The following is a 22,565-nucleotide window of genomic DNA, read 5'->3' on the forward strand; positions in this document are numbered from 1 at the left end:
AACTACAGTCTTATTGACCTAGAAGGTGATTCGTGTATGAAGCCAAACACCTGGTCTCAAAAGACGTCTTTCCAAAGAAACTCTACTCCCTCCAACTAGGATTATGTAAAAATCACCAGCCACCCACCCCCCCGCCCCCAAAAAAATCAAAATCACTGCATCAAACACTTTATTGTCCATGAAAAATACTTGAACATCATCCCGGAATGTCTAACGCACAGAGTACCGAGCACCAAGTACTACTCAGGAGGGCCTCATAGGTGCAAGGGCAACGAGGAACCCAGAAAAGCAGGTGACCACACAAGTAATAAGCTCTCCATGGATTAAAAATTAAAAGAATTTCACATTCTCCCCAAGGTACTTGCCCAATGTCTGGCACACAGATGTTTACAACAGTCTGCCTCTCTCTGAGCACCCAGGTTTATTACAGGGGATCACACATGCAAATACCAGAATCTGGTCCTGAGCAGAGTCAAGGGAGAAGTGTCAGCCACCAGGCGTGCTGACCTCACACTGAAAAAGGCCAAAGAACACCGCGAGTGGGATCTGAATGCACGGGTCAGACCGGAGCTCCATTACCGAGTGCTGTGGATTTATATACTATTTACGCAGACGTCTCTTTTTAAACAACAATTAAGGGCAGTTCTGCAGTAAAAACTGGCAACTTAATGCCAAATAGCTATTTGCCTGAAGAAAATATGAAATCCTGTTATAATTTAGAAAATAAGGCAAACAATTTTAATCTAGATACAGGTACTTTATTTACAAATATTTAGATTAATAGCATTTTGTTACATCAAATGAAGAGTACAGCAGTCTGAGTAAATCTGTCACAGAACAATTAAGACCCACTGTAGCTGACTCTGGGAACCAGGGTACTGCACCTACACAAGCCACAGACTTCGGTCTGGGATGGCTGCCTTGTACCCGGGGGGTGGTTCGTTTGTTTTGATTTTGTAAATATACACACACACGCCAGCAGGTCATGGTCCCTGGGTGAGTCCCTCGTGATGCAACAGTGTAAGCAGAACAGATCACTGTGCGTCCTTACCAGAACATACCCGATACACTCCAGGTATCTTGCTCTTTAAAAAAGTTAAAGACAAAAATAAAGATGAGTCCACAAATTAACCAAATCCTGTTTTCTGCACATTCCAGTTGTGGCTTTTATTTAACATTGACTGTACAAGACTCTGGTACTACCACGCGTTTACAACCCAGAAAGCAGTATTTCTTACTTTAGTGTCTGTAAATAGGGATTTAAAATGTGTATTTTAAACACAGCAGTTGAGCTGAGGGTGCATTTTATATAATATACTGAGGTTTTACCTATCCTACTTCAAATAACTTCTCAATTCCCAGCCTGAACCATAAACTCAATTAGGAATCAATCAACAGAAGTAAAGAACTTGGTAAAACGTAAGTTTGCTGTCTACAGAAATGAGATCGTTTCCTTGCAGTACAGTATTCTTCAGTGGCCACACCGCCTAGTGCAAAGTAGTAACTTACTTTCTATCAGTACAAACACTGAAACAGGGTGAGAAACACCTTCCCCTTCACAGAACAACTTATGCCAACATGACATAAATACACTAAGAATACAAGCGGTATCTTAAATTATTTCACTGTAGTGTTAAAAATGCACTATTTAAAATCCCTTAACAGCAGACCTGCGGTTCTGGCTGTCTGGTTCAGAATCTTACCATTCTGAGATACAGGTATAAAAGCTTAAAATGTGCAATAAGAAACCAGCCTTTTTTCTTCTTCTATACAGTAAGGCAAGAAATGCAGCCTGTAATGCAAAATGTTTACAAAAAGAGAAAAGCAGGTTAGCACATTGCTGATTGCACGAGAACAGTTAAGAAAACCAGCAGGTAAGCCACAGCGCAGAGACGGAACAGAATCTGCTAGTGTGAATCGTCTCGCGCCGGGAACGCTCTCCAGCGTGATGTCCCCAAACCCTGCCAGCACCAAAGGGCGGAGCCAGTACATCGTGTGCACAGAAGCTGTGTCTGTTTCCTCGTGTGAAATGGAAGGGAGTAACATGGTCACATACAGGTCCTACTGTACAAACTGGTATTTTATACTGTTCCAAGGCCAGTAATCAATTTATTTTCTTCATTAAAATAATATACACAGAATGTATTGTTAGTTCGGTTCCTTCAAATTTTATACATATTTACTTTCTGCTAAAGAGAAAAAGATAAAATGGTGTAAAAAAAAAGGATAAAGCTATTAATTAAGCATAAGAAAAAAGATAAATGGATATTTTCCCTGCGCAAGGCTAAGACAGAAGCAAACCGCCTTAAGAAAAATGCCACCCACACAACAGGGAATTTATCCGACAAAAACAAAAGGCTTTGAAGAACCCTTTCTATCATCAGAAGTCATTTCACAGCAATAAATGTATGGGTTACAACAGACATACCTGAACAGTTAAAGATGGGAAGAAAGCTTAAGATACCATCAAATTAAACCGTACAATGAGACAAAGCCTTGCCAAAAGAGGGAGGGGCAAAAAAATCAAGTCCAGCATCAGTGCTCAGTCTAAATCGTGGACTGGTGACACACCTATCACGAGGACAATCGGGGGGAAAGTCTCGATTTGCCATGCAGGAGAGACGGATTACTCTACTTGCCTTTGATAACCTGATTACATCTAGTTGTTTAGCAGTTTAGTATTGTGTTAAACTGTTTTTACAACAGAGTTGTTTTTTTCTTTTTAATTAAACCCAGTAAGATGTACAGAAGACAGTGAGGCAGTAAAAAGTACTGCTTCCAACAGACAGAGGTGAAAGGTCGAGTGAGAGCCACGGCGAGGAGCTCACTAGCAGCCGCAGCCTTCCCTCTGGGGCTGGGGCTCGCTGGTTAGCCGGCCCCCCTGTGGGGCTGAAGGTTTGTGCTGTACACCCGACTCGGCGGCGTTCAGATCCAAGCTTCCATCCTGAATGTTCTGATAGATCTTCTTGGCAGCCTCAAGGAAAGCATCTTCTACGTTCTCTCCCCTAAGAGGCAATCAACAACTTTATTGGCAAACCATAGCTTTCTACAAAACATAAGACATTACACACTGACCTTTTGCTAACCTTTGCCATGATGTCTTCAACTTAGCCACTGTCATCTAATAAGGGATTACCAGAAGACTGAGCTAAAGAACAACATGGGAAAATATTTTCTTTGGAAAGCATATCAACAATACTAAGAGCTCTTTCTACAAACCCAATGTGAAACTGTACGTGCTCTAATCATTAAAATGCTATATAGTAATATATAACAATAATTAAGCAGGCCATAGTAGGGGGTGTTCTAAACCGAAATAAAATTATCTCCAATCAGTATTCCAGGATTTGTATGGTCTGATTAGCCAAGCATAAACTGTACTGTTCTTATCATGCTTAGCCATGTTCACGTTTGACATTGGCCCTTTTAGGACCAACAGTACAGATGAGGCTAAACAAAAAGGGGCCAGCTTCTCAGCACTGCAAGGAGTATTTGGCTTAATAAATGAAGAACTATGACAGGAGTGCTGGGGTTCAATAATGAACGTGGAATAACAATGAGAAATGTTACTTATGCTTCTAATTACTCTTAAGACATTGAATATTTCCTAAAGTCATGCTTTTACTAAAATGACAAGTATTAAATCAACAGGTTGAACAACCTTGAGTCCAAGATGCCCAATTCAGCCTTGGTTGTAAAGGTCACTTTTAGCCTTTACACAATTTGTGTTAACACAATTTCATTTATTAACCTGTATTACCAATGAGTATAATCAAGGTATAATATTTTAGGAAAAGTAACAAAAAACATTATTTTGAAATGTGAAACAAGCAAAGGGATTTTTGCTCTTTTCCCTGCCATAAGCATTACACATTTACATATTATACACTATATGTACATATACATTATACATTTATATATATATGTGGTTCTGCTTTGAGAAATTTGAATATAATTTTAAATGATCTACTGATTTTAGTCATACTTACGTTTTTGCACTTGCTTCAAGGAACAATAAACCTAAAAATAAAATTCAGACTATGAAACACATTTCAAATTAACTCACAAGGACATTCTCTTAAGTGACTTCTGAGTAAAACGTTCCCATCAGCTTTCAGTACTACCGCCACAGTATTTTATGAAAGACTATGAGTCTGAAATGGAAGGAATCTTTATGTCATTAAATAATTCTATTGCCCTCAAAATGAATCCCAAATACAAACGCATTTTGTATTTCCTCATTCTTCGATTTGAGCAATTTGCACTTAAGAAAAGAATAAACTGTCAAATCATCTGCATTGTCAAAACCCCACTTCTCCTTAGAAATCTCACATGTGTGACCGAACGCCATTAAACCTCACAAGAAACCCACCGTTTTCTTCAGCAAACTGTTTGGCTTCCTCATACGTCACATCCCGCTGAGCCTCCAGATCTGCTTTATTCCCTATGAGGATTATCACCTGGATTGTAACCGAAAGAGAGACGTCTTACACAAAAGCAACCTTTAAATCAGACATGAAAACTCTAAAATCCAAAAATCTGGAGGAAAAAACATGCAGGTCTACAAAGGAAACTAAATACTACCAATTACCCATCGGACGATGACCACAGAATCGTGAAGGTGTAACTATGAAGAGGCACAGAGGGTGTCTCCAGGACACTGCCTGGAAGAGAAGGGTTCTGCCTTTCATTAGATTTTCCTAAGTTCCTGGAATCCACAGAAAGCTTTAAAACTACTAGTTCAACTTCTGAGGCTACACGTAAGGAAACTGATACTCAAAGCAAACAAAGACTTGTTAGAAGATCACTCAAGAGTCCGTGGTAGGCGGACATCAGAATTCAGGCAGAAAACCCGAACTGTGACCTTCCAATCCTGTCCTCCCCTACACTATCCCTCGGTTAGACGAGGTCTGTAGCAGCTGATAACAATGACTGCATCCAGGAGAGGGGACAGCGGGGGTGGGAGAACGTCTGTACAGCGACTTCATATTCAAAGCAAAATATGTTCCCCTTCAAAACTGATGTGGTAAATCCAGATACTTTAGAAATGGATGGTTTCAACTAAAAGGGTTGTCCATCACTAACTTTTTTTCACGTGAAATTTCAGCCCCTGGCTGTCCTTTCAAAACATGGTGTCCATGAACTGTAACTATTTTGACCCAAATGTCCACCTTTAGCGTTCTTCAATCAGTGTGGACAGGTGCCCACTGAGGATGGGAAAACATTTTCACATACGGTCAGTCCACCTATCCAGTAAAGAGTAAGGCAATTACACTTAAAAAATGAAATCAAGTTTTTTAAAAAGTCAAAGTTGGTAAAGTCACAATGGCTAAGTAGTACAGGGCCTTATAACACAGGCACTCAGTTTAAGAAATGTTTGCTTAATGGAGACAACACTGCCTGCTTTCCATTCCTTAAGCATTTCCAAACCACACTTCCCATCTTCGTGAGAGGGGAGGCACAAGGTGGCATGCTAACAAGACAGGTACAACAGCACTATCAACAAAAGTAGAAAGTATGCAACTTGCACATAGAAATCAAAGGCAAAGTTACAGAAAATGTAACAAATTTTTTTTCTTTCTTCTATAATGAGATCTGGTAAGATTTTAAGAGGCATAAATGAAACAAGAAGGACATGGCTAATTTTTTTTTATTATGCTCCTCTAATGACTCTCTACAATAAGTTGTTTTCTTGATGTTTTTAGTATTTTACTTACATAACAAAAGAATCACAAAAGTTTACAGAAGAGTAGAGCTCTTATATCCCTTTCACCAAGCGTCCCCAATACTAGGATCTTAACACACTCTCAACACCAGGGAACTGACACTGGCACAATCTACAGTCCTCACTGAGAGTTCAGTTTTACTGTGTATAGCTCTATGCAGTTTTACTGCAGGTATAGATCTGTGTCCCCACGATCAGCTTCTTCACTACAAAGGAACTGGACTGTGCTGCCCTCTTTACAGTCAGCTCACACCTTTCACCCCCGTCACTAACCCCTGGCAACCACAAATCTGCTCTCCAACTCAGAACTTTTCTTTTTGAGAATGTTTTATATAAATGGAATCATACAGAATGTAATCTTTCGAGACTGACTTTTTTCATTCAGCACAACGCCCATGAGATCTATTTATCTACAGGTGATTCCCTTGTATGGCTGGAGAGTATTCCCAAGAACAGATGCACCAAATTGTTTCACCGTTTACCTACTGACAGCCATCTAGGTTGCTTTTTTGACTACTGCAAACAAAGCTGTATGACCATTCACCTATAGATTTGCATGTATACCTACAGTGGGTTTACTGTGATAATGGATAGGAAAGTCCCAGACACAGTCCCTGGCATAAAAGGCAAACCATGTTAACTGACTCTTAAAAATAATTAAGTTGCTGTTCCCTGATGAAAGCCAATCTTAGCACTGATTACGTATTTACTAAACCAGGCCACTGCCAGGCTCTGGGGCACAAAGCTAAGTGAGACCCAGGCCTTACTCTCACAAAGCTCAGTCTGTTCCTGCTCAGGGCCTTCCCTCACTTGTTCCTGGAATACCCTCTGCAGAATCTACCAAAACCTTCTACTCCTAAGTCCCAGATCAAACAACACCTCCTTTGTCAACCTGCTTTCTCCAGACGGCACTGTTCACACTGGCTGCCCCCAAACACACCACTAGCAAGCGCTACCCCGGCCACGCTGTGTCCAGCCTGTTTCACTCTGCTTCCCAGTAGTTATCTGTATCCCCACAGGTGATCTCCCTGCTGGACGATGACCTTGTATTGGCCAAAGACCCACATTCTTTTTTGTATACTGCAGAGCCTACCATAGTAGCTAGTCTTTAAAATCTCAAATAAATCTTTTCAGACTGGCTAATTTTTTATAATACGCAGAACAGTTTTTATTTTTAATTGACATTAATAAAATTATGGAGACTCATGTAGTGAGAAATAATAGATCCCAGTACACTTTGCCCAGTTTCCTCTAATGGTAACGTTTTATGAAATTAATGCAGATTAAAGTGAAAGTTTCAGATTTCATAGTCTCCATGTGACATGAGATCACCACCCCACTAGTAACTTTCATTTTTCTTAAACCACAAACATGAACAAAAACCAACTGTAAGTGTGAAACCTGGCATAGTCCATATTCGAAAAAAGGTTTTACATTTTCTTCAATTTAAGAATAAAGACTCTCTCATTCTTAGTACCCAAATACAAAAAGTCCACTTAGCAAGTGGCTTTCCTTTCTGGGTCAACTTAGATCTTAAGCTTTTTGTACAATAGACATCATTTAACTTACAGTATTTGGATTGGTGAGATTCCTTGCATCTGTCAACCAGCTGCTTAAGTGATTATATGTACTTCTTCTGCAAAAATTAAAGTTTATTTTTGTGACTGCCACATACAGTTGCCATTTCAATAGGAAAAAAAGAAACTTCATCAAATATATTTTAAATATATACTTAAAAAATATTTTTGATTTGACTAGACTGCTGCCCTAGAGAATTGTGGAATGTAAACACACACTTTTCAAATATCTAGCCAAACCTTTTGTTTTAAATAACTCAAGAGTCAACAACTTTGCTAATGACTTATACATCAGGAGTAAATTATTTACATTTAAAAACATAAACAGACCAATAAGCAAGCAAGAACAAGATAAAAAATTAATGGAAAATAATTCTGAACTCTGAATTTTAAAAATCGGCTTTAAGAAGATTAATACATTTGACTGGAAACTGAAGTCCCCAGGTATATCAGAGGGTGAGTTTATCCTAACTGTACACTCTCATTTACCAGCAGCTAAATCATTTGAGGATTCATAATGCCTTATTTCTTCATTTTCTCCAATCTGAGAATTTAAAAACTCCTGGCTCCTTTGCATTAGCCAAGTAGGACCTAAGACAGCAAACAAATCCAAATAATTTAAAATAATACAGAATATACTACCACTATTAGACTTTACAAAAAGGTCAAAACATTTTTTTAATTTTGATGGTTAAAAATATTTCTAATTTATACAGACTCATAGAACATTAATCTATTAGGTGAGGCAACAGAGGCCCATAAAGAGGCAGAAATGATTTCAGAGCCAGGTGCAGGACCTTTTACAGACACTGTGTCCTTGAAGTGTTTCGAGTTCAGTCTAGTGAATATATTCCATCATCTCCAGCTGCCAGTGTTCATATAAAATCTGATATACCAAACAGAATCTGATATATTCCTTTCCCAGAGAGAACTGAAAAGAATTCCTTACTCAGAATTTCTTTTTACTGTACTATATCATGTTATACACAAACCACCACCTACATGTCAAAAAAGTCACATAAAAATTTTTTTCCCAGTGTTTTCAACTTGTCCAAGTAAACAGTGATCAAATATAAATTTTAAAAAGCACAAGCCTTATCACTCATATCTCAATAGGCTGGAATTAAAGAACACACAAAGAAAAGCAAAACAATCTACAATCTATAGATACACTTAAGTACACATCACCATAGTTAGATTTTAATAATGAATGCAGTCTTCAACTATGCAGAGCCTTCAGGAATGCATCCCACATAAAAGGATGTCCGTACAAATGGCCAGGTTCTTTACCTGTCTTCCCACAAAACTATTTACCAGTTGCCTGGCTCCAGTGAAGAGCCTTAAGGCTGTTCCCTCTGTTTTGCCCTGAGACCACCCAATTCGAAAATTTAGTAAAACTACAAGACTATAATCATAACCATCCACTATCTTTATTCTAAATAAATAAAATAACCTTGTTGCTGCTGCTGCTGCTGCTAAGTCGCTTCAGTCATGTCCGACTCTGTGCGACCCCATAGATGGCAACCCACCAGGCTCCCCCGTCCCTGGGATTCTCCAGGCAAGAACACTGGAGTGGGTTGCCATTTCCTTTTCCAATGCGTGAAAGTGAAGTCATTTAGTCATGTCCGACTCTTCACGACCCCATGGACTGCAGCCTATCAGGCTCCTCCATCCGTGGGATTTTCCAGACAGGAGTACTGAAGTGGGGTGCCATTGCCTTCTCCGAAAATAACCTTAGGAAACACTAAATTAAACAAACTTACGACTGAAGCGACTTAGCAGCAGCAGTAGCAGCAGCAGAGTCCCTTTACTATAGAACTTCTCACTGTGACTCTTCAAAAGCAGGGCAAAGCATTATCCAAAAGGAAATACACGTGAAAGTCTATCACTTGGTCCCACTTACTGATTCCTACCCGCTCGAAGGTGAGACAAGAGTCACTCTGCTTTAGACACTCTGCATTAATATGAAAGGTGGTCTAGTTCATTTTCTAGCTTAGAGCAGACAAACAGCACAGCGTTTAATGAAGTGGCTCAATTTTCCCAAATCAAACATTTAAAGTCCAGTTTTGTTATTCCGTATCAATTACTTTTGAGTTTCCATAAATAGCAGAGTTGAAATAAATTTAATCTTGCAGCATGAAGTATCATGAGCTACTTCAATCCATTTTAGGACACAAAAAATTTTAATATTTCAGATTCAAGTATGAGAATTTTTTATAATCTACCACGTTGGATTAGCAAAACTACTTAATTCCTTTGCTTGGCCTTATTTTGAAAAGACATGAACTTTAACACTGCTGCTGCTAAGTCGCTTCAGTCGTGTCTGACTCTGTGCGACCCCATAGACAGCAGCCCACCAGGCTCCTCCATCCCTGGGATTCTCCAGGCAAGAACACTGGAGTGGGTTGCCATTTCCTTCTCCAATGCATGCATGCATGCAAAGTCGCTTCAGTCGTGTCCAACTCTGTGACCCTATGGACAGCAGCCCACCAGGCTCCTCCGTCCACAGGCAAGAGGCTGAACAGAGTAACTCTTAAAGATTTGCTTGCTTTCTACTGAAGTAAAAATACTTGGTGTGAAATATTTCACCTCAAATAATTCAACTGATACTGCTTTTCAGAAGAGTCTTCTTTCACTAGCTCCACCAGCATCTCCTAAAGTTTTCTTTAGTCTTACCCACTTTCAGATAATATATCTGAAAATCTCACACATAGCAATTTAGAGAAAAAAAAACCCATAAAACCCGAATAATAAGTCATTTAACAGATACACAATTACAAACTATAGAATGCCTAACAACTTTAAAAAAAACCCACTGCCTGAAGTAGATTTCCTTGCTCGAGTATGAAGGCTGGGAACCATGGGCCCCTCACCTAGTGATGTCGTACACCATCAGTGCTCCCGCGGCGCCTCTGTAGTAGCTTCGGGTGACAGCTCTGAACCTCTCCTGTCCTGCCGTATCCCAGATCTGCAGTTTGATTTTTTGGCCACTAACTTCAATTATTCTTGTACCAAATTCAACACCAATTGTGTGAGGACAGTCAGCCATAACTGTTAGGGAAGAAAAGAAATAACAATATTCCAACTTGCAGAAAGCTTCAAATTAAGATCAATGGGAAAATGATGTACTAGACAACCAAAAGACTCATTAATGCTTATAGGCTATAAACAGGTTAAAGCCTGCATGAAAAGAAAAAAATTAGCAAAAACCCTTAAGGAGTCACAGGGATGTGACTGGAACAAGGCTTAGAAATTTCTGCAAGGAACCAAATAATAAATATTTCACATTTTGCAGGCCAAAAGACCTCTGTTCCAAGGACTCCACGCTGCTAAAGCACAAGGGCAGCCACAGACAATACATAACATAGGCATGACAGCATTCCAGTAAAACCTTACTTCTAAAAACAAGCAGTGCCAGGACCTGGCCCACAGGTTACTATTTACTGACCTCTGGGCTACCTGCTAATTAAAAATAAGGATTTTAATAAACTCTTCGTAACAACATTATACTATTTAGCCTTCTGACAATTCTTACCTAATAACAAATTAACAGTTTTAAGACTCTAGGAGTTTTCAATCAAACAAGTATTTATTCTGTAAAACGTTATCAATACTTCAAAGACTGTCATGAAATTTAGTATTTATAATTATATATTTGCAAGTCTAATCCAATAGGACAAGTCTACTAATCCTTTCTTTATAACTAGGCCACTGAAAACCTATATCCACCATTACTCCTCTACAGTACACAGACTGCTAAACACTTCATAAAACGTTACATTAAGCTAAAAAATGCCACAGAAATAATCTTAACTATTGGAAACAATTTCAACTATATTTAGCCTATCGGTTACATAAAATAAAATGGCCCCTTCTCCTACCACACAAGACAGAGTAGCACTTTGAATCTAAAATGACCAGTCATGAATGCAGAAAGAATTCCATTTTAAATATTTCCAATCTATTATTATTTATTAGCAAATGATATATAAGCACATTCCCCCTAATAAGATAATTTCTACAATGGAAAGTCAGAGAACAAGAAAAAGATAATTTAAATTTGAAATTATATATTTTTATTTTTAATAGCATATATATTTAAAACCAAAGTTTGTATTATCAAAAATCTAGTCAATCAAACTATATATGGCATAAAAAACACCACCATACATACAAGTATATTTCATTTGTACCTATTTAAAAAAAAAATCACTTCCTAAAGACAAAAGTACATATACATAGGGAAAAGTTATATTCTATTGCATAGAGTGTACTGAAAAGAACACTTTTTAAAAGGCAGGAAAGTGACAGTAAGGATCCGCCAATGTTTTGTCTTACACACTGAACTTACACTTTTTCTCTGTAAACTGGTGAAGCAAGCAGGACTTTCCTACTCCCATGTCCCCTGTTAAAAAAAAGTTCCAATTTTATCCTCTTATAATTACATGCAATGATTGCTATACCTCTTTTACCATATTACATCACAAACCTCTGGGCACTTAAAAATTTTCATTTTCATCATTTATAATGAGTTCAAAAGATCCTAAAGGTAGGTTTTCACTGTGATATATAAATTGACTATTCCCAACATTCACTGGTGGTAGAATCTGGTTATGAATTATGTCAATAAATAGACACCAGCTGGGAAAAGCTTTTTAACAGAAAAACTGAACAGTGTTTTCTACTTTAAACTATTACAACTTTTTGTTTTTTCCCTTAACCCATGCATAAAAGCCAAAAACTCCTGGGAGTGACCAAAAGGGCAGCACAGAACAAGTAGAAATAATAAGCTTTGGAAATCTGATTCACTAGATCCCATTTTATCTCATATTTCTTATAGAAGTCCACAAAAGAATGTGCATCACATGAAAATCCGAATGGAACAGGTGTCATCTCTGACTGTACTGACAGCAATTTAACCTTTGGTGAAGGAAGCATTACCATATAGTCACATAAGCTCAATATTAAACCAAACTAACAGGAAGAATTAAAAGAAAAATACGTATATTTCAACTTACTCTTACATATGGATAAACAGCAAGAGAAAAACTACGATTTATTTCATGTATCTTACACAATTTCTGAATTTTTATCAATTTTTGGAATCCAGGGGGCTCCGAGAAATTTCATGATATTTTTGGAATGTATCAACACTCCTAGGAAATTAATCTCATTCCCAGTATTAACTTTCAGGTAGCCCTCAAGTCACTTCAAAGGTAGCCAGCTTTGTACCCAGGGTCACAAAGTAACAGGTCACTGATAAAAAAATCCTACCAAAGGAGTTTTAACTTTGCAGTGAAAAAGACAAGTATTCACTTCCTCTGGGGTACTATGTTAAGTATTAGCATATAAACATTTTGCATTTTAACCTTTGGAGAACAAACAAGAGTATAAGTTAAACAAACTTACCAATAATAATATATTTAAAGATGTAGGAGTAGTTGTACGGGGCAGTTGCCATGGTGGCACTAGAAACAAAGAAAACTGAGTTACTTCAGGGAAAAAGTATGCTCAAGTTATCCAAGCCGTGTGTCCTGTAAAGATATATAAAATTAACCACAGTGATTATAAACAAAATGGAGGTTACAACAGCAGAGAAAACTGCATTTCCCAAATTAATCAGATACGCAGACTCTCTCGAATGAACACTTCCAGCACTCTCACGTATCACCCACAGAAAGAGAACATGTGTCAAAACAATTCCAATATTTCACTTTAGGAAATACCAGATAAGAAATGCTACTCTGGAAAACTTCAATCAAGGAAATCTTTATAAATTTAAGTTTAAATAGTATCATTATCAATAGTCCTCCTCCCCTGTTAAGGTCTCCGTTGCAGCCGTTAACTCAAGTCTAATGATCTATTTGTTTGGAACACTTTGATTTTACAATAGAATGTCGTAAAAAGTAACCACCAACTTATAAACACAAAAAACCCTTTCACTCTACTTGAAATAATCATAGCATCCAAAGAAAAAGTAATTATATTATTTCTAAGTGAAATGTCAGAAATAGAACCACATGAAACTGTTTTTGTTGTAGATTTTTTTTAAGTCAATTATTGATCATTTCATACAGTTCCTAATACAGTATTTGAAGGTTAACAATATGTCTGCTATATATTTTTCCAGGAGTTAAGAGAAATAATGACATATTGTAGTTGTAAAATTTGAAAGTTTATGTATTACAAGATATGTTTGAAGATCACAGCTCATTTCTCACCCCCACAGAAGACTTTAACCTAAAGAAATCTAATTTCTCTCCTACTTTTAATAACTTTAAAAAAACCTCTCCAATTTATTCAAATGAATGCCTTGACTGTGTCTGACACTGTGCTAGGTCCTAGAGAAATAAGAGGTGAATTCTAATACTGGTAATAACTTACAATAAACTTTATTCCCCAATAAAACTGAAAGAAAAAAAAATTTATTCTCAAAGCAGTTTTCAGCTGAAGATGAAAATTCTTTATAAATATGAAGGTTTAACCTCATTTTTACAAAAACTGATTTTCCAATATTTTTTTTAATCTGGTTTTTACTGTTCTAGCCAACTGTCACATACGCAAGCCAGATACTTAACAGGATTGGGGAAACTCATTTACTGTAATTAACAGCTTACTATATGTTATATTTCAAATAAAATTTCTAAGTAACTAATAAAATTTAACTTGCAGAAAGAGTACATATTTAAAATAAGTGAATTATTGTTATTAGGGAAGAGAAAGCTGTTAATTATGGTAAATTACCAGACAATCATTTCACACAATATAGTCTTCCTGCTTAGCTGTATGAAATACATTTAACAGAACTGGGACATGCTGTAACACATTTGTCATCAGTCACATCACAGAAAACTCCCTTGACCAGTTCATTCAGAAAAGAAAGTGTTTCTAGTTAAAGTAACTGTGATTCTGAACATCATACATGAGTATGATTGATTCCCTTTTTCCAGAAACAAGAATGACCTTGGTCCCGAGGTTCAAACTGATCTGTACTATTCACCAAATTTTGAAGACAAGGAAAAGAATCATCTCTCACAATAAGAATGATATTTAAAGGTTATTAATTTCTTCTTGGGCTGCATTCCCTTCAGGTTCCTCTCTTCTAACTCATTTTTAACTTCTCTTTTAAACTTCTTTTTCCCCATTCAAACTTGGGGGAAAGTAATTAGTCATCTTTAAATGACTGCTACTCTCGTGGGTCTCCTCTGATGTTGCTGTATCTTTTCTTTCTTCTAACTTAGTTATAGCTGTACATACTATGCTTCCTTTCATTTTATTATGTTAAAACTGTGGACTCTTAACAATCCCAGTTTCTATTTGAAAGGCTCTAAAGGCTAATCATGAAATTATAAACCAGTTCTAGTTGTACTAATTTGTGTACTTGCTAATTAATCATACAAGCATTTGTTAATATTTGAGATGACTGATTTTGAAATTTTATTTCCAACCATTAATTGGTAAGCTATTTACAAATAAAAGAGAATTATCACTATTTCAGACTGAAAGCCAGCACCCTGTTCTCCACCTCCTCACCCAATTTTCTGGTTAAGTTTCTTAAAAATTACAATAAAAATCCTAAAAAGCAGAGTTAAAGGAGAACTAGTCAAACTAACAAATTGCAGTAGACAGGCAGGCAAAAACTACCAAGCACTGTAGCCACCAACAGAAGGTTTAAAAAGGTTCCCAGAGTTAACTGACAGAGGTCACTCAGAATTTCGTATTTGCAACAACCATGTTCAAGGGGCCCCCTGTAACTATGCTTGGGGCTTCCCTGGTGGCTAAGGTGGTAAACAATCTGCCCGCAATGCAGGACCCCTGGGTTCCATCCCTGGGTTGGGAAGATCCCCTGGAGAATGGCATGGCTACCCACTCTAGTATTCTTGCCTGGAGAATTCCACGGACAGAGGAGCCTGGTAAGCTACAGTCCATGGGGTCGCAAAGAGCTGGACAGGACTGAACACTTGCCCTTATTAATACTGTTTTAGCAAAGGACTTCTCAACCTCATCTTGTGAACATGAAACATACACCACTATTAAGGTAAGAAATGTATTTAAATGGAGTATGCTACTGAATGAAACTCTACAACGGGTGCTTTTTTTTTTTCACTTCATAACAGCATGGATCTATTTCCAGGCCAATACATATAGACCTAATGGTTACTAAACGCATGTTAAACACTAATCACTGTTGTGCCAAAACAGAATCACATTGTCTCCATCTACTGAATCAGACAGTGTTCCAAATAGAACTATACATATAAATGACTAGTTCTGAAATGTACAAATAGAGAGGAAGGTAGGTACTTTCAAATACTGCGCTTGTGGGAATCTGAAGTGCCAAAATATTTTGATTAAATAAAGTACGTCAGTCCTATGAAATGATACACATCTAATTGAAAAACCATTTAGATACATGCATTAACCCGGAAGCATGTTCATGATTTTAAGTGAAAAAAAAAAAACCATGCTGCAGAGTTCCATGAGATAACATATACCCATTTTTAAAGACATACACACACTCAATCCTACATGGATACAATATAGAAGGATACACACCAAACTAAAAAATTAACACATGGAATTAAAGAGAAAAAAGGAAGGGGAAAACTATTAACTTTTTTTTACATATCACTAAGAAAGAAAGAAAGTGAAGTCGCTCAGTCGTGTCCGACTCTTTGCAACCCTATGGACTGTAGCCTTCCAGGCTCCTCTGTCCACGGGACTCTCCAGGCAAGAATACTGGAGTGGGTTGCCATTTCCTTCTCCAGGGGATCTTCCCAACCCAGGGATCGAACCTGGGTCTCCCACACTGCAGGCAGACCCCCTGAGCCACCAGGGAAGCCCTTACATATCACTGGGAGAACACTATAAACATCTACTATATACTCTAAAATATTAAAAGTAAAAAAAAAAGGACTGTTAAAATATTTTAAGCATTTTACATATAATTCTAATGTGAAACAAGAACAAAAAAACCCCAGCCATATTTCCAACATTACTTCCACATTTACCAATAACGTGGGGAACAGCATATGAAGTGTCTCGTGATCAGAGTCAAAACAAATAAAAGGGGGGGGTCCCCCTGGCCGTCAGCGGCCATGACTCTGCTTTCACTGCTGAGGGCCCAGGGTCAGTCCCTGGTCGGGGGAACTGAGACCCTAGAAGCCCCCTGGTGCTGCCAAAAATAAAAACAAAGCAAAAAACAACAAAATACATAAAAACTAGAAACAGCTCTAATTCCCAATAATGGAGTCCATTTTCTCATTTTCTTATGGTTTGACTCCTTGCTGTATTAACTTACAGGCTTGTCTAATCCTTTCACAGCTGTTACACAGCTATTTTATTCCACTCTTAGGACATAAGGTGTTACTGTGTAATTTCTATGTAACCGATTCAAGACAACAAAGGAAAAAAGCAACCCCTAAATAAATATATTCTGGGTGACTTAAATTCTGACCCTTATAGTTTAAGTGAGGCTTTTTTATACATGAAAAATGCTGTTAAAAACACCTCAACCAAGATAAACTGCTTTTGTGATTCCAATATAAAAATTTTTAAATTATGTTAGGTTTTGACAATACAGTAATGATCAAAAAATACACATATAGAATCCCAGGGATGGGGGAGAGCCTGGTGGGCTGCCGTCTATGGGGTCGCACAGAGTCAGACACGACTGAAGTGACTTAGCATAGCATGGGCCCTCACTTCATACAACTCAAGAAGAGAAGCCCTTTGGTGTGCTTCCGAAACCACTGCAGGTCTCTACTTGATCTGTCAGTCGAGTGGACACAGAACTTTGGGAGGTAAGCTATTAAACTAATCAAAATCTGTGGTCAATTTCCTGTCCTCAACCTTAAAGCAACCTCTGAAAATAACCCACTCATTTCCGAGACCCACCTAAAAATCACCTCAGTTTTGACAAGATATTTAATGTCACACTTTTTTATAAATTAATGTGGTAAGAAAAGAGTTGATTTCTCCATGTGTCAAGAGAAAGACAAAATTTTTCTGCTAATTATGATGGCACACTGTGAATAGGAAATAAAGTAATACTGTACCTCTGTCCACAGAAGGAAAGTATTCACGAGAAAAAACAAAACTAAAACCCTGCACTTAGAATTAAAAGGATCAGAAACAGTGAAAAATTTACTGAGGAAAGGATGTCTGAGATTTGCTTCAAAATAATTTGGTAGATGGAAAAGAATCTAAAGTCGAGTGGAAGGACTTTCCCCGTGGCGCAATGGATAAGAATCCACCTGCCAACGCAGGGGACATTGGTTCGATCCCTGTTCCGGGATGATCCCACATACTTGGGAGCAACTAAGCCCACACACCACAACTACTGAAGCCCGAGTGCCCCAGAGACTGTGCCTCACAACAAGAGAAGCCACTGCAATGAGAAGTCTGTGCATGCCAACGAACACCCACTCAGTCAAAAATAAAAATAGAATTTTTAAAAGTAAATAAAAAATAAAAATAAGAGACTGGATGTATGTGTATGTATAACAGATTCACTTTTCTGTACAGCAGAAACTAATACAACATTGTAAACCAACTATACTCCAATGAAAAGTTTTTTAAAAATAACAATTTGGTGGAGAGGGTGCAAGTATATATAGATGAAATAAGACTGAGCACTGCCGACACTGGATAATGGGTATATGAAAGCTCAATATACTACTCTATTCTGCATACGTTTAAAACTATCTAGGAGAAAAAGTTTCTTAAAAGTATAGTATCTTTGATACTTCGACTTGTATGTACACTGCTGTCTCCGGTAATGCACAGCATCCTTAATCACAAAAAAATGTTTCAAGTTTTAAAAAAATGAAACATATCTCAGTAGACCTAGTTTTAAAGTAACTTATTTGCCTTACACAAAGTTTCCTCTAATTGTATAATATTTTACTAAAATTACGCAAAGATTTTTAATACTGATAAAAATCAGTTGTAAAAACACTCCACATTCTGGTGTAAGGTAGCAGTATGCACAACAATGAAGTTTACCATGAAATGTAAAAAAAAAAGTTTTTAAGTGTAGCTTTAATTCCAAGGGAATTTGTTAGGTTATTAAAATTCTAAAAGTTTTACATCTTTACAGTAACTGCCATTTACTGAGTGCCTAATATATGTCAGCTACTTTATAAGCAATCTCTAATTCTAAAAACTCACTTTACAAATAAGGAAGCCAGCTCAAGAGAGGAGATACACCCATGGTCATATACCACTAAAGGGAAAGCTAAGATTAAGGCTCAGATCTAACTCTATAGCTCTCCAAAGCCATGTTCCTCTCACTCACTCAACAAACCTTAGACACTCACTACTAGCCTGGCACTGTCAGAGACAATGGAAGCTGACCAAACTTTAAGCAATGTGCTAAGGGTTTTAAACCCCACTTAAATCTTCACAACAACTCTAAAATGGAGGTACAGTTATCCCTTGAATGGATAAGGACCCTTAGTCTGAAGAGGTGAAGAATTTGCTTGAAGTCACTAGGAAGTGCACTACTGGAGCAGGAACCCTCCAAAACTCCTAACCACTACAAGTCTCAAAGGCATGACCAAGTAAATGGGTGTAAGCAAAAAACTGAAGAAAAACTCTGCAACGTCTTGAGGAATGGTGGAGTGGGAGCTGGGTTACTGCAAGGTCAAATTTGTCCTCGACCACCACACCGAAATACTAGGCAGTTCGGACAGTAATGAAGCGAGCAGGACTTTGCAAGACTTCAAATCTGGACTCTCGAGAATTGCTGTGGGCCCACCAGGAAAGCATGTGCTCTCTGGGAACTCGTTTCTTCTTCAAACTGAAAACGGAAATCTTGTCATCTATCCTCTGGGGTTGTAAGAATGTGAACCAGCAGTGTAGTGGCAGACAGACTGGGTCATAAAGGAGAAGTCAGCTGTTATCCAAACGCAAACATAGGAAAAAAGGAATTAGACTGTAGCTACATGTTCAATGGTCATGTGTGTACCCCTGGCCTAACCTGAGTGTGCATGTAACATCGTTAATCGGCCACATCGCACTTCCACACCTAAGCTTCCTCACCTGGAAGACGAAGATCCTGTACTCACCACCCAGAGCAACGTGAAGCAAGCTAAACCTGCGGGTCTAAACACCTGAAATCCGCGTCTAGCACGCGGCAAAGAGCAAACCACCGAAACCACTTGGCTCCGCCTTCTTTGCTTACATTCTAGAAAGGCCAAAAACTTTTTGTCCTCGTTATTTCCACACGCTACCGACGGACGAGGCCGCACAGAATTCCACAGACATTACAGAGCTTCCCCCGAACCAGAGCCTCGCCGCACGGACCCCCAGACCCCCGCCCAGCCCGAGGCCACGCCGGTCTACCCCACGGGCAAGGACGCCGGAGGCGGGCCAGGACGCCGGCGGGGCTCCGGGCGGCCGGCTTTTGTGCCCGGGGCCAGAGTGGCCCATGGGCCCGGGGCCGCCACGTCCGGGGCTCCCGGGCTGCGGGGCGGCGCGGCTCGAGCGGACAGATGCGGCGGCGGCAAGGAGACGCCGCACCCACCCTTCCCCACGCCGCGCCCGGAGCCCGCCGCTGGGCGGGGAGGCCCGGGGCTCCGGCGGGCGCCGCGCGGGGACACCCTCGCCCCCGCACGGACGCCTGTCAGGCCCTGCGCCGCGGAGCCCACAGCCGACCCCGGGCTCGCTGCGGCCTGACACCGGCCGCCCCGCGGCGCCTCGCGCCCGCGCCCCCAGCCCGCCGTCGCCCCCACCGCTGACCCCGGGAGAGCCCGGCGAGGAGACCGGCCGGCCGGCCCCTGCGGAAGGCCGGGGTTACCTGGGGGGTTGCTGGTGGCTGGGCAGCTTTCCGGGCGGGAGGGGGGCGTCAGGACGAGGAAGAGGAGGGCGGGCGCAGCGGGACAGGGGCGGGGGCGGCCGGCCGGGGCCCGGGCAGGCAGCGGGCAGGCCGAGGAGCTGCAGACGCGCCGGCGGCAGTGGCGGTGGCAGCGGCGACTGCTCCCGCGGCTCCCTCAGGATCTTCCTCGGGCTGGTCCAAGATGGCGGCGCTCCCTGCACAGGGTTTCCTGTCACCCTCGCGATGGGTCGGACCACAAAAGAAGGGGGGGAGGAGGATGCGCGCGCAGCTGGGGGAGCCCGGAAGAGGGTAGCCGGGGCCCGGCCTGTTGGCCACGCCCCTTCCTCAGTCCTGCCCTCTGCACTCGTCGCGACGCCGCCGAGCCCGCCCCACTGGTCCTCGCGCCAAAAGGGGCGGAGGAGAGCACTCACGCGCAAGCGCAGTCTCGTGTCCTCCCCTCTTGGGGGAGCTACTGCGCAGGTTCGCGTAGGACCTGCTGAAGTACCTCTGGTTCTTGCGTGTCTAGGATTGTTGTGCTGGGGACTTTTTACTATTTTTACTGTCACTTAATGGACGCTTGCCGTACACCGGCCACTATGCTAAGCACACATTTACTGCACTCATTCAACATGTATGTATTGAGCGATTCGTACCTAACGGTGAACACGCTAGGTCCCTGTCCAACAGCCCCAGGATGTGCATATCCCGATTTTACTGATGGTAAAACTGAGGCTCAGACTGAGCAAGTCGCTTGTCCAAGATCATGCAGCTAGGAAATTACACTTTGTGCTCAGTTTCACCTCTGTCCCTTACAGCCTCCCTTTGAGGGGTACTTTTAATGAAAGAGAACTTGTGATATTTTTCAGAATTTGTCCACCACCTACCCTCTTCCAGCTTAGTCTTCTGTATCACCTCACTCGAAAGTTCAGTGCACACCCGTGCAAGACCGCATTCTGACTTTCGTGGGCCCTGGACACTTTTGCTTTGTGCTTGTGGATATATGTTGGCTTAAAACTCAACATTCAGAAAACTAAGATAATGGCATCTGGTCCCATCACTTCATGGCAAATAGGGAAACAATGGGAAAAGTGTCAGACTTTATTTTGGGGGGCTCCAAAATCACTGCAGATGGTGACTGCAGCCATGAAATTAAAGGGCGCTTCCTCCTTGGAAGAAAAGTTATGACCAACCTAGACAGCATATTTAAAAGCAGAGACATTACTTTGCCAACAAAAGTCTGTCTGCTCAAACCTATGGTTTTTCCAGTGGTCATGTATGGATGTGAGAATTGGACTATAAAGCTGAGCGCCAAAGAATTGATGCTTTTGAACTGTGGTGTTGGAGAAGACTTTTGAGAGTCCCTTGGACTGCAAGGAGATCCAACCAGTCCATCTTAAAGGAAAGCAGTCCTGAATATTCATGGAAGGACTGATGGTGAAGGTGAAACTCCAATACTTTGGCCACCTGATGCAAAGAACTGATTCATTTGAAAAGACCCTGATGCAGGGAAAGATTGAAGGTGGGAGGAGAAGGGAACAACAGAGGATGAGATGGTTGGACAGCATCACCAACTCAATGGACATGAGTTTGAGTAAACTCCTGGAGTTGGTGATGGACAGGGAGGCCTGGCGTGCTGCAGTCCATGGGGTCGCAAAGAGTCGGACATGACTGACTGACTGAACTGAACTGTGGACGTATGTATCTATGTAATATGTAATATTTGTTTAATATATAGTTCATACTTTATAACTGCATTGATATACAGATGAATAAATTGTTATATAGCAAGTCACTTTCTTCAACCTAAAAGTTAGTTTTTCTCTTCTGATTTTGAAAGAATTTAAAAGATTTTGTAGACCCCCTAAAAATATGGTGGACCCTATTCACTGTGGATAAGAGGGCCCTGCCTCAGTCCACCAAAATGAAGTTCAAGCTTGCTTTGGGCATTCAAAACCTTTTATAAGCTAGTTCTGTCATGGGCAAGCAAGATTTAATTGGAAAAAAATGTATTGAAATTTATAAGTATCTTTTTTTTTTCCTAGAAAGACTTGAGAGTGAATCTCTGCTCTACAACTTACTAATGATATCATGTCTTTGGGCATGTTACTTGAGTTCTCAGGTCTTCAGTCTCCTCAAAACTAAGAATAATAATAATATATATCACATGAGTCTTTGTGAAAAGTAAAATAATATATGCAAAATGCTTGGCATATGAGAATTTAATACGTGGGATTGTTATTGCATGATGGGGCTTCCTGGTGGCTCAGACAATAAAGAATCTGCCTGTGATGCCAGAGAGCCCTGTGTCAGGAAGATCCCCTGGAGAAGGGAATGGCTACCTACTCCAGTATTCTTGCCTAGAGAATTCCATGGACAGAGGAGCTTAGCAGGTTACTGTCCACGGGGTCGCAAAGACCTGGACACGACTGAGCCATTTTTCTAT

General features: G+C 40.1%; 1 protein-coding gene across 1 annotated transcript; it reads right to left on the bottom strand.

Annotated features, from left to right (window-relative positions):
- Positions 1 to 742: 742 nt before the first annotated feature.
- RAB14 (RAB14, member RAS oncogene family) lies at positions 743 to 20,326 on the bottom strand. Its single transcript, NM_001130754.1, is given in 8 exon segments — positions 743 to 3,005; positions 3,990 to 4,020; positions 4,373 to 4,460; positions 7,295 to 7,361; positions 10,176 to 10,353; positions 11,654 to 11,707; positions 12,712 to 12,770; positions 20,105 to 20,326. Coding segments are annotated over 7 exon segments (648 nt in total). The 5' UTR covers positions 12,764 to 12,770; positions 20,105 to 20,326; the 3' UTR covers positions 743 to 2,827.
- Positions 20,327 to 22,565: the final 2,239 nt, after the last annotated feature.

This window comes from Bos taurus, chromosome 8 (assembly GCF_002263795.3).
Source record: "Bos taurus isolate L1 Dominette 01449 registration number 42190680 breed Hereford chromosome 8, ARS-UCD2.0, whole genome shotgun sequence".
Classification (NCBI taxonomy): Eukaryota; Metazoa; Chordata; class Mammalia; order Artiodactyla; family Bovidae; genus Bos; species Bos taurus.